Raw genomic sequence first — 16,991 nt, forward strand, 5'->3', positions numbered from 1 at the left:
TCTCCTGCTTTGGCTTCCCAAGTAGTTGGGATTACAGGTGCACGCCACCATGCCCAGCTAATTTTTTTGTATTTTTAGTAGAGATGGGGTTTCACTGTGGTGGCCAGGCTGGTCTTGAAGTCCTGACCTCAAGTGATCTGCCCACCTCAGCCTCCCAGAGTGGTGGGATTACAGGTGTGAGCCACCACACCTGGCCAGAGTCCAGTTCTTAAACTAAAGAATGTCTTAGTGTGGACTGACTAGTTAGGGATTGATATTCTCAAATACAGTGTATTTTCATTGACATATTTACACATTTTTTGGTTTGTTTTCCAGACATTTTTCTTAAATTTTAGTTTTAAGGATCTGTACTGTATTTTTATTATTTGGCAGCTTATTGTCCATAGCTTTAAGTTGGGTGTCTTTTGCCTATCTTCAGTGTTTGGCACTTTGCTTTCTTTTCTCCCGTTCCTATTTTTCTCTTCATTTCTTTTTCCTTTTATTTCCTTTTTACAGGAAAAAAATTTGCCCAGTTTTATTCTCTGTTATCCTTGAGGCATTAATTGCTAAGTTTTATATTCCTTGTAGTTTAGACTCCATTTTCATATTTCATATTCTTTAAATATTTCTTGAGTTCTGTAATTTAAAGAAGAAATAGGAAAACTTAGAGATATGTTATTCTTTTATCAGATTTTTTTTTTTTTTTTTTTTTTTGAGACAAGGTCTTGCCCTGGCTTCCAGGCTTGAGTGCAGTGGTACGATCTGGGCTCACTGCACCCTCTGCCTCCCAGGTTCAAGCAATTCTCGCACCTCAGCCTTCCAGGTAGCTGAGACTTGATTCTTGTGCCTCAGCCTCCTGAGTAGCTAGGATTTCAGGGTCGTGCCACCACGCCCGGCTAATTTTGTATTTTTAGTATAGATGGGGTTTCACCATGTTGGCCAGGCTGGTCTTGAACTCCTGACCTCAAGTGATCCACCTGCCTCGGCCTCCCAAAGTGCTGGGATTACAGGCCTGAGCTACCATGCCCGTCTGTTGTTTTCAATGGGATTTAAGAAAAAGGTGATGCAAGAAGTGTCTGATTTTTAAATTTTTTGTAAAGATGGGGATCTCACTATGTTGCCCAGGCTGGTCTCCTCCTGTCTCAGCCTCCCAGAGTGCTGGGATTATAGGTATGAGTCACCGTATCCAGCCTTAAAGTTTCCTTTTTTCCCCTTTTTTTGGTGACCAAGTTGTTCTGTCGCACAGGCTGGAATGCAGTGGCGCCATCTTGGTTCACTGCAACCTTGACCTCATTGGACTAAGGTGATCCTCCCACCTTAGCCTCTGGGATAGCTGGGACTACAGGCACTTATCACCACACTTGGCTAATTTTTCTGTTTTTTTTTTTTTTGTAGAAATGAGATTTTGCAGTCTTAATAGTGAGCTAAGAAATAAAAATTAGACCAAATATAGGCCATTTTAAGTAATTAAATTAGCTTTTTTAAAAAGTTCATTATGCCCATTTTGGGAAAGGTTTTGAGGAGGCAGGTTCTCTTATTTACGGCTCATTGAGTATATATCTTTACAGCCTTTGTGCAGAGCCTTTTTGTGGAGATGATTTTAAACTCCTTTTAACACTGGTAGGCATTTATTTGACCCTGTTGTTTTACTTTGTTGTATTCATTCTTAGAAAGCTGTCATTGGGGCTGGACGTGGTGGCTCATACCTGTAATCCCAGCACTTTGGGAGACCGAGGTGGGCGGATCACCTGAGGTCAGGAGTTCAAGACCAGCCTGACCAACATGATGAAACCCTGTCTCTACTAAAAATACAAAAATTAGCTGGGCACTGTGGCATGTGCCTGTAATCCCAGCTACTCGGAAGGCGGAGATACTAGAATTGCTTGAACCAGGCAGGTAGAGGTTGCAGTGAGCCGAGATTGTGCCACTGCACTCCAGCCTGGGCAACAAGAGTGAAACTCAGTCTCAAAAAAAAAAGAAATCTATCTTTGGCCGTGCATGGTGGTTCATGCCTGTAATCCCAGCACTTTGGGAGGGCAAGGCAGGAGGCTCATTTGAGGTCAGGAGTTCAAGACCAGCTTGAATAACATGATGAAACCTCATCTGTATTAGAAATAGTAAAAATTAGCCGGGCGTCGTGGCGAACACCTGTAATCTCAGCTACTGGGGAGGCTGAGGTGGGAGAATCGCTTGAACCTGGGAGGTGGAGGTTGCAGAGAATCCCTTGAATCTGGGAGGCAGAGGTTGCATTGAGCCGAGATCACACCATTGCACTCTAGCCAGAGCAACAGAACAAGACTGTGTCTCAAAAAAAAAAAAAAAAAAAAAAAAAAAAAAAAGCTATCTTTGATGTGTGTTCTGATTCGGGTATAAGAATGGACCTCAGCCTGCCGCAGTGGTGCACACCTGTAATCCCAGCACTTTGGGCGGCCAAGGTGGGCAGATCACTCAAGGTCAGAAGTTCAAGACCAGCCTGACCAACATGATGAGACCCCGTCTCTACCGAAACCAAAAATTAGCAGGGCGTGGTGGCATGCCTGTAGTCCCAAGCACGAGAATTGTTCGAATCTAAGAGGCGGAGGTTGCAGTGAGCCGAGAGCACGCCACTGCAAGGTAACAGAAGGAGACTTTGTCTCAAAAAAAAAAAAAAAAAAAAAAAAAAAAAATGGATCTCTGGCAGTGTTTTTGTAGTAATAAAAATTTGTAGAGTAAGAAAGATACAGGCCGGGCACTGTGGTTTACACCTCTAATCCTAGCGCTTTGGGAGGCCAAGGTGGAGGAATTGCTTAAGCTCAGGAGTTCAATACCAACCTGGGTAACATGGTGGAACCTTGTTTATACTGAGAACAAAACATTAACCAGGTGTGGTGTTGTGCACCTGTATTTCCAGCTATTGGGGTAAATTGGTGGGCGGGGGGGTGGAGTGCATGAGGTGGGAGGATTGCTTGAGCCTGGGAGGCAGCTGTAGTGAGTGCTGATTTTGCCACTGCACTCCAGCCTGGCCAACACAGTGAAACTCTGTCTTCAAAAGTAAGGCCGGGCTCGGTGGCTCACACCTGTAATCCCAGCACTTCGGGAGGCTGAGGTGGGCGGATCATGAGGTCGTCAGGAGTTCAAGACCAGCCTGACCAACATGGTGAAACCCGGTGTCTACTAAAAATACAAAAATTAGCTGGGTGTGGTGGCACGTGCCTGTGGATCCTAGCTGCTCAGGAGGCTGAGGCAGGAGAATCGCTTGAACCTGGGAGGCGGAGGTTGTAGTGAGCCGAGATCCTGCCACTGCACTCCAGCCTGGGCGACAGAGCGAGACTGTCTCAAAAAAAAAAAAAAAAAAAGAGTAGCACCTATGCAGTGGATTGTCATGTAGCATTAAACCTGATATAGATATTCATAATAAGTTGTGTGTTTGTGAGTGATTCTACGTAGTAGTATGTTAAATATTCTGTTTTTGATAAAAGAGGAAAATAGCCAGGTGTGGTGGCTCATGCCTGTAATTGCAACTCTTTGGGAGGCAGAGTGGGAGGATTGCTTGAGTTCAGGAGTTTGAGACCGGCATGGGCAACACAGTGAGACCTGTCTCTACCAAAACAGCAACAACAACAACAACAAATTAGCCAGGCATGGTGGCTGCCATGGTTGCTACTCAGGAGGCTGAGGTCAGAGAATTGCTTGAACCTGGGAGGTCGAGGCCTTGGTGAGCTGTGATTGTGCCACAGCATTCCAACCGAGGCCACAGAGTGAAACCCTGTTTTTTGTTTGTTTGTTTGTTTTTTAATGAAAAAAATATGAATACCAAATACATAAATAGTTTTGGTGTTAGATGGTCACCTTATGGATTTTTCAATTTTTCTTGTGTTTGACATGTAAAGCTTATAATTTAAGAAACTTTAATGATGGGAAGGGATGAACATCAGTGGTGCTTGTATTGGAACAAGGCTACCTGAATCTGCTGGATAATGAGTATGGTACATTTTTTAGGTTTGAAACACTGGGAGCAGAAAATAATAGTATTAGGGAAAACAGGCAAACTTCATATAGGCTTCTTGCAGCAGGGACACCAACAGTCTACTTTCATTTTGTGAAAATTGATTATATGAATTGGAGTTATCTTGTCATACCCAACTAAATTTAGAGTCAGTGGACCAAGGGTTATGGTAAAAAAGTGCTTGGGGCACAGAGCGCTTGCCCAGGGATTATATTGCAAGCCAGCTGCCCCAATGACATGCTGTAACCTTAAATCCAGTTTTACCTACTAGCTGTTGAGATGAACTCTTGTGACTCTAAGTCTGGTTTTACCAACCGTCTTCACTCACCAATCAGAGCTTACCAGCTCCCAAAAGCTTTAGTAGTTCCAGCGAGTTTTCTTTCAAAACTAGGTCATGTTTATTTTTCTAATAAAACTCCCAACCTTGTTTGGACACACGGGAGGCCACCCTATTATGTATGTATGTATGTCCTGGATTGTAATCCTACTTATATATTCTTCCCAAATAAAACCTTTTTTACTTAGAGATTTGTTTCTCTCTATATTTTTGACTTTAACAGTTCATAACAAGTTACCATTACTCCAAACCCAAATGTGTAATGTGGAAATGCCATCTTTTAAAAACTCATCTCTTGCTTTGCTTTTCCCTTTTACTTCATCTAGTTAGCACGACATTGGTGCTCTTGGCTGTGGCACTGGGATTTCTTGGTTGTTATGGTTCAGGAAAATGATTGTCTGATTTAGGGATAGTGAGAGTATATGTAAGGTCCTTACATGTACAGGGAACAATTGTGGTAATTTTTAATAAGTGTAGACATTGAATTTCTGTACCAGTGTCTTTCTGGGTATAATGTAGCAGTACTGTGGCAGTTAAACTGAGGTCTCAGCAGGCATAGGTTGGGATGAACAGGCCAAAGCACCTGGAATTTGTATAATCACCCACCCACATGGCCTGGAAAGGCCTTTTGAAAAGTGCTTTAAAATGCAAAAAATGTCAACAACTCCCCTTTATCCCACTTTAGTCAAGATTATTTGAAATGAGTGTATATAAAAAACTGAGAATAAAAGCTGTCTATTAGTTCCTTATGGCTTTTTTCCTCTAAGATCTTTTTGTAAACTGTTCAGCTTTTTAAATACTTATGTTGGGAGTTAGTATAGACTTGGTTAATGAGGCAACTTAAACTATTTTGGAGTAATTTTCGATTTAGTAGACTGTTGTACAGAGATGATACAGATTGTTCCTGTATATTCCTCACCTAATTTCCCTGTTGTAATAATTACAGTACCTTTGTTAAAACTAAGAAACTAGACAGGCACATTGCAAAATCACTCCACAAATGAATAACTTTCTTTAGAACTTTTCTGATTTTTTGTTGCTAAAAACATCAGAAAACGAAACTTAGTAATGTGATCGAAAAAATATTTTGAGTGACAAAAGTAACTGGAAGTAAGTTTTCTGCAACTAGCCAGATGTGGTGGTGCACACCTGTAATCCAAGCTACATGGGAGGCTGAGGCAGCAGGATCTCTTGAAGTCAGGAGTTGGAGGCTGCAGTGAGCTATGATGGCATCACTGCATTGCAGTCTGAGGGGACAGAATGACACCCTACCTTTTTTTTTTTGTTTGTTTTTTGAGACGGAGTCTCGCTCTGTTGCCCAGGCTGGAGTACAGTGGCGCGATCTCGGCTCACTGCAAGCTCCGCCTCCTGGGTTTATGCCATTCTCCTGCCTCAGCCTCCTGAGTAGCTGGGACTACAGGCGCCCGCCACCGCGCCCGGCTAATTTTTTGTATTTTTAGTAGAGACGGGGTTTCACCGTGGTCTCGATCTCCTGACCTTGTGATCCGCCCGCCTCGGCCTCCCAAAGTGCTGGGATTACAGGCGTGAGCCACCGCGCCCGGCCTACCCTACCTTTAAAAATTAAATAAATACGTAAATAAAAACTTTAAGAAATTGTGATTTAGGCTGGGCATGGTGGCTCACGCCTGTAATCCCAGCACTTTGGGAGGCCGAGGCAGGTGAATCACCTGAGGCCAGGAGTTTGAGACCAGTGTGGCCAACATGGTGAAACCCCGTCTCTACTAAAAATACAAAAACTAGCTGGGCATGGTGGTGCATGCCTGTAGTCCCAGCTACTCTGGACGCTGAGGCAGGAGAATCAGTTGAACCTGGGAGGCGGAGGTTGCAGAGTCAAGATCGCGGCACTGCACTCCAGCTGGGCTAACAGCACGAGACTCCATCTCAAAAAAAAAAAAAATTGTGAAGAGGGTAACTTTTGCCAGATGCAGTGACTCAGGCCTGTAATCCTAGCACTTTGGGAGGGTGAGGTTGGAGGATCACTTGAGCCCAGGAGTTCAAGACCAGCCTGGGCAACATAGTGAAACCCTGTCTCTTAGAAAAACAAAATTATTGTGTATTAAAAAAAAGATAAAGTAACTTTAAAAATATTTTTAGTTTAGCTAAATACAGCTTTTTTTCCTTCAGAACTAACCAGCATACCTTTTTAGACCTGACAACAGCTTTGTTGACACAAAGTCTAGTTCTAAGCCTGTGTCTGGGCAGTTGTTTGCGTTACCTTTTAATTTTTCTTTTATTATTTTTTTGCCTACCAACTACCGCTAACGATTTCATTAATTTTTAAGCCTTTTTTTTTTTTTTAAATCTTTTAAAAAATTAAATAGAGACAGGGTCTCTCTGTGTTGCCCAGGCTAGTTTCAAACTCCTGGGCTCAAGCAGTTCTTCTACCTTGGCTTCCCAAAGACATGAGCCACCATGCCCGGCCAAAAAGTTTTCATTATTTTTTGTTTTTCTGCTTTCTTTTGAGCTGATTTCCCCGACCCTGCCAAGGGAAAGAAAATTCAAATAAGTCATATGGCCAGTTAAGATGAACAATAACTTTAGGTCATTTGGTCAAAGGAATAGGTCCTTTATGTTACTTAATTTGATGCTTATTTTTCCTATGGGAACAGGTTGAGACCCTAAATTCAGGGTCTTTTATTTGTTTTTACTTAATGTTTCTAGTGCTTGAGAGCCTTATCTGTTTGACCCAGATTTTGGAATCTAACTTAAGCTTTTGGTTTTCAAATCCTTAACAACTGTATGTACTTTCCAGGCAACAGCTGAACAGATGCGTCTTGCTCAAGTGATCTTTGATAAGAATGATTCAGATTTTGAAGCTAAAGTTAAGCAGGTATGTTTCTGGCAAAGGATATCATCATTTTTGTAATCTGTTTGGATTGTGCTTAAAGGGATAATTTCAGTAAAGATTTTTGTTTTAAAGTATTACTTCTAGCTTCTAGTCTCACCTGAAATCTGTGTATTGGATTTTGGACTTGTGATTAAATACCTTTATTGGTGGGCAAGCAAAAGAATTGAATATGTTCACCTACCTTACAATACAATCTTTCTGAGTTATTAGTGTTTACATGTGAACATTGAACCAGACATTTCTGTAAGCACACTGAGATTTTCCTATACGTATATACATAGAAAGTATATCTAACATTTGGCACAGTCTCTGGGAATTTTGTTTAATGTTAGGGATGAACTGAATTACCTTTTAAAAAATTTCTTTTCATAGAGACATGATCTCGCTCTATTGCCCAGGCTGGAGTGCAGTGGTGCTATCGTAGTTTACTGCAGCCTCAAACTCCTAGGCTCACGCTATCCTGCTGCTTCAGTCTCCTGAGTAGCTATGATGACAGATGTTCATCACCATGCCCAGCTAATTTTTAAAATATTTGTAGAGACAGAGTCCTGCAATGTTGCCTAGACTGGTCTTGAACTCCTGGGCTCAAGCAATCTGCCTTGGCCTCCCAGAGTGCTGGGATTACAGGATTACTGGCCTGAATTGCCATTTCAGACATGGTTGTGATTTCATACTCTCGTTGGAAAAATACAAAATTAAATTTTAGGGCAATGTCTTCATTTCAAACTTTAATAAGAGGTATTTTTGATAACTTAATCTTAATTTCCAACTCTACTTTGCTGACTTTGTTTCTTATCAAGATTCTAGAAACGAAGCTGTAACCCCTATCTCAGTGCCAGATATTCCTACTCTTAGTAGATGTCATCTAATAATTGTTCTTTGGAGTAAATGTCTCACAATGAAATCTTGTCTTGTCTCACAAGAAATCATAGATTTCCTTCTCTGGAATGAGATCTTCATACAGTTTGAGATACACTTATATATAGTACATCGCCTTTTATCTGAATAGTATAGATAGAGCATTGGCCCAGGAGTTCAGAGATTTAAGTTCCAACTTTAGTTCTGTCAGTAATCTGACCACTGGGGTAATTTTGATGCTGACTGTATGTCTTAAAAATTGTATGTTGCAGGCATTCACTTAGTACAGATCATTGATAAAAATGAGACTTTTATTAGTAGCTATCCAAAGACTGAAGCGTCAGAAAGCTATAGAGTATGCAGAACTTTTGCTGCTTGTTAAAATGAAAAGATGAAAGCAGAGAGGCCAAATGGTATAGTGCAGAGAGCTGTGATTATGAGATGAGGAGGCCTGGGTTCTAGATGGGCTTTGCTATTAATTACCTTTGTGACCATAGACAAATCACTTGATATGTTGGGATCAAGCTATTTTGAACTTCAACTAGTAGATACTAAAATAGTTAAATGTAGTTAAAATGCAATAGATATTAAATCATAGGTTTATTCACTGATACTTGAGAAACCTGCATTTTGCCTAGTCTGTGATTGTTCTAGTGATGAAAACGCTAAGTAACAAGTATCCCTTGCTAATGATGATAAATTGAAGAGTTTCTTTCATCATTGCTTCAAGCATAGCACCGTGTTGAAGATCCTTGAGAAAATAATATGTCTAGGAGTGTGGTTTGTGATAGTAGCAGAATTCCACTAGTAAGACTTTAGGGTGTTATGTAACTTAGTATGTATATGGAATTATATTTTTGTTTTCTTTTTTTGGTGGGGAGACAGGGTCTCTCTCTGTCTCCTGTGCTATAGTACAGTGGCACAATCATGGCTTATTGCAGCCTTCACCTCCAGGGCTGAAGCGATCCTCCTACCACCACGCTCATTTAAATTTTTGTAAAGATCAGGTCTCACTATATTGCTCAGGCTTGTCTCGAACTTCTGGGCTCAAGTGATCCTCTCATCTCTGCCTCCCAAAGTGTTGATTATAGGCGTGAGCTGCTGCGGCTGGCCGTTGAAGTGTTCTAATCCAAATGGTGAAAGCCAATATGTGGAATATTATCCCTGACAAAAAATTTGTATTGGATTTTCCATGAATGGTGACCATGTACTCTTATAGTTCTACCTCATATTTAAGTTTAGGAATCCTGTGTCCTTGAATTAAATTTGATTATTCAGATACCTGATCTTGGGTATTCTGAGAATGTTGGTACGTATGTATGTGCTGCTGATTAATGATCTGCTCCTTGGTCAACTTGGAGGAAGATTGATTTTTAGTTAAATTCTACCAGTGTTAGTGAAAGGACATGCATGGAATGGCCACAAAAAAAATAAAACGTGTCTTCATTGTAAACTCAGAGTCTAGAAGAGGCTATCTTCATGTAGAAGGATTATGTAATTCTGTATTTGTATAGAAGAGTCTTAATATTAACATCAAGTGCCAGTTTTTGATTGCCTCTAACCATTTTCTGATATATTCACTAGCTTATGGAAGTGACAGGGAAAAATCAGGATGAATGCATAGTGGCCCTACATGATTGTAATGGAGATGTGAACAAAGCTATCAATATATTGCTGGAAGGGAATTCAGACACAGTAAGTATTATTAATTGATTTGCATTGTTTACATTTGTCTACAATTCCATAGCACATTTTCAACTTCACCTTGGTTGGGGGTGGGGATGGAATGGATGATGGTGCCATTCCATATTTGTTTTAAGTTCCAGAAAGAACGATTACCTGAAAAGACTGTTTTTGTTATGTATGGTTTCTTCATGAAGTCATAGAATCTGAAGACTTGAAGGAGAACTTGGTGATCTACTCCAGCCTTACAGTTTCCAAAAATCTCTGGACCTGTGTGTATTTTCACCACCCTCACCTGAAAAGCATCTCTTGGCTCTGTTGCTTATGTTTCTTCATCTCAGTCCTCACCTCTAATTACTTCTTACATCTCTAGCATAACAGAAAACCAGAATTGCTGGTATATGTATTTGCTTATGTGGAATATTAAGTTTTCTTTATTTTTTAATTTTGTTTTGTTTTATTTTATTTTATTTTAATTTTTTTTTTCTTTTTTTTTTTTTGAGACGGAGTCTTGCTCTGTCGCCCAGGCTGGAGTGCAGTGGCGGGATCTCGGCTCGCTGCAAGCTCCGCCTCCCGGGTTGACACCGTTCTCCTGCCTCAGCCTCCCGAGTAGCTGGGACTACAGGAGCCCACCACCTCGCCCGGCTAGTTTTTTTTGAATTTTTTTAGTAGAGACGGGGTTTCACCATGTTAGTCAGGATGGTCTCGATCTCCTGACCTCGTGATCCGCCCGTCTCGGCCTCCCAAAGTGCTGGGATTACAGGCTTGAGCCACCGCGCCCGGCCTTTAATTTTATTTTTTTGAGACAGAGTCTCACTCTGTCACCCAGGCTGGAGTGCAGTGGCTTGATCTCGGATCACTGCAAGCTCCGCCTCCTGGGTTCACACCATTCTCCTGCCTCAGCGTCCCAAGTAGCTGGGACTACAGATACCCGCCACCTCGCCCGGTTAAGTTTTTTGTATTTTTAATAGAGACGGGGTTTCACCGTGTTAGCCATGATGGTCTCGATCTCCTGACCTCGCGATCTGCCCACCGGCCTCCCAAAGTGCTGGGATTACAGGTGTGAGCCACCATGCCTGGCCTGGCCTTTTTTTTTTTTTTTTTTTTTTTTTTTGAATATTGGGTTAAGTTTGGTGAGCTTGCAGGCTCATGAGCTCAGGCCTTGGATTTTAAGAAGGATGCAGCTAAAGCTACACCAGGCACTTGTCAGCCCTAAAACTATGCTCTCTGTGTGTATGTATTTATATTTAAATATTATATAATATAGTTTATATATATATATTTATTTATTTTTATTTTTATTTTTTGAGACGGAACTTCACTCTGTCACCCAGGCTGGAGTGCAGTAGTGCGATCTTGACTCAGTACAACCTTCGTCTCCTGGGTTCAAGTGATTCTTTTGCCCCGGCCTCCCAGGTAGCTAGTACTACAGACATGCGCCACCACATCTGGCTAATTTTGTATTTTTGGTAGAGACAGGGTTTTGCCATGTTGGCCAGACTGATCTCGAACTCCTGACCTCAGGTGATCCACCCGCCTCGGCCTCCCAAAGTGTTGGGATTATAGGTGTGAGCCACCACACCTGGCCTGTGTTTATATTTCTTAAATTGAGGAAACTATTTTAGAGTAGATTAAAACAAATAATGACTCACCTAAAAGAGGATACAAAGATGAACACATCAATAACTGCTTTTCCTTGGAAAATTTAAAACAAACAAACTGACCATGTCAGTGTTCAGATTTAATTGAAGTCTCATTTTAGGGTCATGCTGCATTAGGTACAAGAAATACAAAACTGAACTGTGAGAAACTGAAAGCTAAAATGACTGTATTTTTAGTTGATGTGAAACAAAGAGAATGAATTCTTTTACAGTAAAAATTAACTAATGTGGAAAAGATTTCACTGTTTGAATGTAGCAGTAATTGTTGGTAAAATTCCATGTAAGAGAACACTGATACACAAGACAAGCCACTAAATTTGTGATTTTTTTGGGGGGGAAAACCATGTTAAATGATAAATTAAAATTTTGAATAATTTTGGTTTACTGACTTGGGAATAAGTATCCTGGGTTTTGCAAAATATGGAGGATCTGTTTACCTTATTGCTAATGGATACAGCAGAGCATGGCTTTCAGTTATTTTCAAAGTGAACTGAAGAGCCTAACTGCCCTCTTCATTTAATAAAAAAAAAAAAAGAAAAAGAAACATCTTTGGGAATAAAATAATCCAAATTGTTCACTGGAGGGGATCTTTTTGGATCTTTTTATGGCACAGGTAAGTCCGGACACTAATTTTTGTTGCCTTTCCTTTAGCTGCAGCAGATTTAATTCCTTTTCTCTGGTAGTTAGGTGAATTTTTAAGTCTTAAATGTCCAGTTTTCTCTTTCTGTTTTGAGTTTTAACACCCCCTCCTCATTTGGGAGAGAACCTGAAGGAGGTGCTTCTAGGCTATGTATTAGAAAGTAAGGCTGACTGGGCACGGTGGCTCACACCTGTAATCCCGGCACTTTGGGAAGCCGAGGTGGGTGGATCACAAGGTCAGGAGTTCGAGACCAGCCTGGCCAACATGGCAAAACCCCATGTCTACTAAAGATACTTAGCCAAGTGTGGTGGTGGGCGCCTGTAATCCCAGCCTCTCAGGCAACTGAGGCAGGAGAATCGCTTGAACCCAGGAAGCGGAGGTTGCAGTGAGCCGAGATTGCGGCATTGCACTCCAGCCTGGGTGACAGTGCGAGACTTGGTCTCAAAAAAAAAAAAAAAAAGTAAAGCTGAATTTTTCGTGAATGTCTTTTTGGTTACCTCTTGAACAATTTTATAGTGTGGGCTATATCTGACTTTTGTTTTCTTCAAAGATAAGAAAATAGCAGATGAAGTTCTGACTATAGTTGTGAAAGAATACACTTGTTCGGGGCTGAGTGGGCTGTGGGGGAAATACAGAAGTAGAGGGAAAGTCTTTGTTTTAGTTGTTTGGTGTTTAGGGGTTTTTTTATTAAGACAGGGTCTCACTCCATTGCCCAGGTTAGAGTAGAGTGGTGCCATCATGGTTCACTGCAGCCTTGACCTCCCGGGCTTATGCCATCCTCCAGCCTGCCGAGTAGCCGAGACCACAGGCACATGCCACTACACTTGGCTAATTATTTTTATATTTTGTAGAGATAGAGTCTCTCTGTGTTTCTATGTTGCTCAGGCTGGAGGAAGTCTTTGAAACCCTGGTTTGTTGAGGACCATTCTCTGGTACATCTTGTCTCTCATACTGTTTGCCTCATCTCTTACCTGGTTGCCGTCTGCAGCACCCATGGCTAAATGGCTTTGATTATCTTCCCTTGACTGAGATAGAGTTAATTGGAGTAGAGTTGACAGAATATAAACACTGTGATGTTGCTAGGAGCAAGAGCATGAAGGCAAACGATTCTAACCTTCCTCTGTGCCAAAGTCTTCTGAAACAAAATTATCACTTGGAAAAGGTATTAAGTGGAATCGTCTGTTATATTTTTAAGGTTAAGTTTATTTTTTCTTATGTAAGTATATCTGTCACAAAGGAAGATATTGAACACAAGTACTGAACTTTTTGTTTCATCATAACGTTTGGTTGGTGTGACAAAATTGTTTTGAAGTATTAGTCTCTTGCATTAATGTACTTACTGTTTTTAGTAAGTTGTTTGTGTTGGTAGTTTTTGGCAAAGGCAAAGTGGTGGGAGAGTAATTTTTGAACTAGCTGGCTTTGAAGACTGCTGTTCTGATTATTACATGGTGACTGGGAGGACCTCTCCTCTTTTTCTTCAGACCCATTCTACAAGTAGCAAAATACCGATAACAGAGGTTGCCAGAAATTCTCTTGGAAATCCTCTATAATTACTTGGTTGACTTTTCAAAGTATGCATGTGTGCATGCTTTGCAGACTTCTGCAAAATACACAGTAATCTTTTTAGCAGTTACTATGGTATTGTAAAGATTGCTTCTTAAAGGTTCTTTTCCCTATTTGCCACCCTCAATAAGTTGTCTTTGTAGATCTCATAAACCAAGACTTTGCTTGAGGGGCAGCAGGACGGGGAGGGTGTCTTTATTTTTATTTTTATTTTTTTGAGATGGAGTCTTGCTCTGTCACCCAGGCTGGAGTGCATTGGCATGATCTCAGCTCACTGCAACCTCAACCTCTGCCTCCCAGGTTCAAGCAGTTCTCCTGCCTCAGCCTCCTGAGTAGCTGGGAATTACAGACGTCTGCCACCATGCCTGGCTAATTTTTTTTTTTTTTTTTTTGAGATGGAGTTTTGCTCATGTTGCCCAGGCTGGAGTATAATATCTTGGCTCACCGCAACCTTCTGCCTCCCGGGTTCAAGCGATTCTCCCACTTCAGCCTCCCAAGTAGCTGGGATCACAGGCATGCGCCACCACGCCCGGCTAATTTTGTATTTTTAGTAGAGATGGGATTTCTCCATGTTGGTCACGCTGGTCTTGAATTCCCTACCTCAAGTGATCTGCCCGCCTCAGCCTCCCAAAGTGCTGGGATTACAGGTGTGAGCCACTGCGCTTGGCTGCTAATTTTTGTATGTTTAGTAAAGATGGAGTTTCACTATGTTGGCCAGGTCGGTCTGGAACTCCTGACCTCATGATCTGCCCACCCTGGGCTCCCAAAGTGCTGGGATTACAGGTGTGAGCCACTGCGCCTGGCCGGGGTATCATTTGCTATATGAAGTGGGGTAAAGTGTTTCTCAGGTGTTTTACAAAGACAGTTGGCCCCTTTATAAAGATAGAGTACCTTTAGGCGAGGCTGTGTAAAGATATACATTGTGTATACATACACTTTATGCCAACTCTTCTGGGATGATTTTTCCAGGACCTCTGGAATTTACTTTTTGTATTATAACCTAAGAGGACTGGATTCTGTTTTACACAGTTGTCTCGTATTTTCATATTAGCAAACATAATAAATTGAGTTTGTGCAGTATGGGCATTATTTTCTCTGGCATAGATAAGCTTTATTGTTTAATTAGAAAGTAATTACAGAAAAATATAAGATTACATCAAATTAAACATCCTCACTTAGATAATGACTTATACCACTTCCTTTAGTAAGTACATAGGCTTCTATTTGAACTAAAAAATGTAATTTTATATGCTGTTTGCTGATAGCTTGCTTTTTCTATCAAGGACCTCTTCCTGTATGTACCTATATAACTGGTAAAATGGCTGTGTACTGCCCCATTTATGGATACGCTAGACTACTTAGTCTCCTGAACTTGATATTTTGGGAATCCCCCTCCCCTCCTTTTATGCTGTTGATCATTTTGTCCGCACGTAAATGTTTGAACAATTATTACGTTATTGTAATTGAGACAGAGTCTCGCTCTGTCACCCAGGCTGGAGAGAAGTGGTATGATCTTGGCTCACTGAAGCCTCCACCTCCTAGGATCAAGCCTTCCAGGTTCAAGTGATTCTCCTGCCTCACCCTCCCGAGTAGCTGGGATTACAGGTGCCTGCCACCACTCCCAGCTAATTTTTATATTTTTAGTAGAGATGGAGTTTCACCATGTTGGCCAGGATAGTCTCCAACTCCTGGCTTCAAGTGATCTGCCTGCCTTGGACTCCCAACGTGCTGGGATTACAGGCATGAGCCAGTGTGCTTGGACACATTATTTTATCTGAATAAGGGCCTAGAAGTAGAATTGCTGGGTTGAAAGAGTATGCACCAAATAAAATTTGGGTACTAGGCCAAGCGCAGTGGCTTACGCCTGTAATACCAGTACTTTGGGAGGCCAAGGTAGGTGGATCACCTGACGTCAGGAGTTCGACAGCAGCCTGGCCAACATGGTGAAACCCCGTCTCTACTAAAATTACAAAAATTCGCTAGGTGTGGTGGTGTATGCCTGTAATCCCAGCTACTCGGTAGGCTGAGACAGGAGTTATTGCTTGTTCCCAGGAGGTGGAGGTTGCAGTGAGCCGAGATCGCGCCATTGCACTCCAGTCTGGGTGACAGAGTGAGACTCTGTCTCAAAAAAAATAAAATTTTGAGGTACTATTGCTAAGTAACCTTCTAGAAAAGTTAAAATAGATGCCTGCTCACCAGAACTGTATGATAATACCTGATTGTTTCACCTTAACTATCAGGTGTCAGTATATTCAATCTTCATTATCAAAACTTAGAGGTGGAAAATAATTTATATCTTGTTCATATCCATTTTATATCTAATTAAATATGTGAGTTCATCAGAACTTTGCAGAGACCAAATATTCCATTTCAAAAAAGTGTTTGGAAGTTAGCTTCCACTGTTACGGAAATAATTCAGCTTATCACCCAAATTTTAGTTTATTAATTTCCAGTGCTAATGTTTAGTTTGGATATACAATGTCAAATTTTGTTTTTTCATAAGATTTTTAAAAAGCATAAAATAGTTGCTACTCTTAATTTTGGATGGAGTCATTTCAAATCCCTTCTGATATAAGGCAGATTATGAATAAGTAAATAGAAACTATTGGGCTAATTTTAGGATTTCTCTGTAACTACCCTGCTTGATAATTTTTATATCCACTTATAGTCAAGAATGTAGTATCTTTCTTTTCTCAGCAATTTGTATATATATGATATGATTAGGTTTGGTATCACCATTCGGGAAGAGGTGGAGAAGGGAGGTTATATAAATTATTTGACTTCTCACTAGAAGAATTCTTTGGAGGTTAAAATTTTAAGTACTTTAAAAAATTTTTAAAAGCCCACCAAAACCAAGCTAAAATTTTACTTATCTGCCATTAAATTGTTTTAGATAATTAGTTTGAATAATGGAACAGGCAAGGTTGTATTCCTGGAGCTTTTGGGGCATCATTCTAAGTAATTTTGTGGTCTTTGAATTAATACGTAGATTTAAGGCCTAATAGAGAGATAACTGAGGAGCTTGGGGAAATGACATTTACTGTATTCCTAAATTTGCATAGGAAAGGGCTGTATGTTGGGAAAATGTACAGTATTTTGTCAGGTCAGCTAATAGCTGTAATTATTTAGCAACAGGAGCTTAGCAAGAAGATTGTTATCTTTATCATCAAGAAAGTAGAACTATATGGAAATAAATGATAAGCAGGTGAGCTGCAGGCTGTGGGTAGTTAGATTTGAAAGATACATGCATGTGCTGGGCGCGGTGGCCCACGCCTGTAATCCCAGCATTTTGGGAGGCCGAGGAGGGCGGATCACGAGGTCAGGAGATCGAGACCATCGTGGCTAACACGGTGAAACCCTGTTTCCACTAAAAATACAAAAAATTAGCTGGGCGTTGTGGCGGGCGCCTGTAGTCC

At 41.0% G+C, this 16,991-nt stretch overlaps 1 protein-coding gene across 1 annotated transcript in view; it reads left to right on the top strand.

The window, feature by feature from the left end:
• The window catches only part of UBAP2 (ubiquitin associated protein 2), a 113,950-nt gene that overhangs the window by 26,701 nt on the left and 70,258 nt on the right, over nt 1-16,991 (top strand). The window contains exons 3-4 of the mRNA XM_050760743.1: nt 7,075-7,152; nt 9,613-9,723. Of these exons, the coding sequence (XP_050616700.1) occupies nt 7,075-7,152; nt 9,613-9,723 (189 nt within the window). The remainder of the gene's footprint in view (nt 1-7,074; nt 7,153-9,612; nt 9,724-16,991) is intronic.

The sequence above is a fragment of the Macaca thibetana genome, chromosome 15 (genome assembly GCF_024542745.1).
Source record: "Macaca thibetana thibetana isolate TM-01 chromosome 15, ASM2454274v1, whole genome shotgun sequence".
NCBI classification, from domain to species: Eukaryota; Metazoa; Chordata; class Mammalia; order Primates; family Cercopithecidae; genus Macaca; species Macaca thibetana.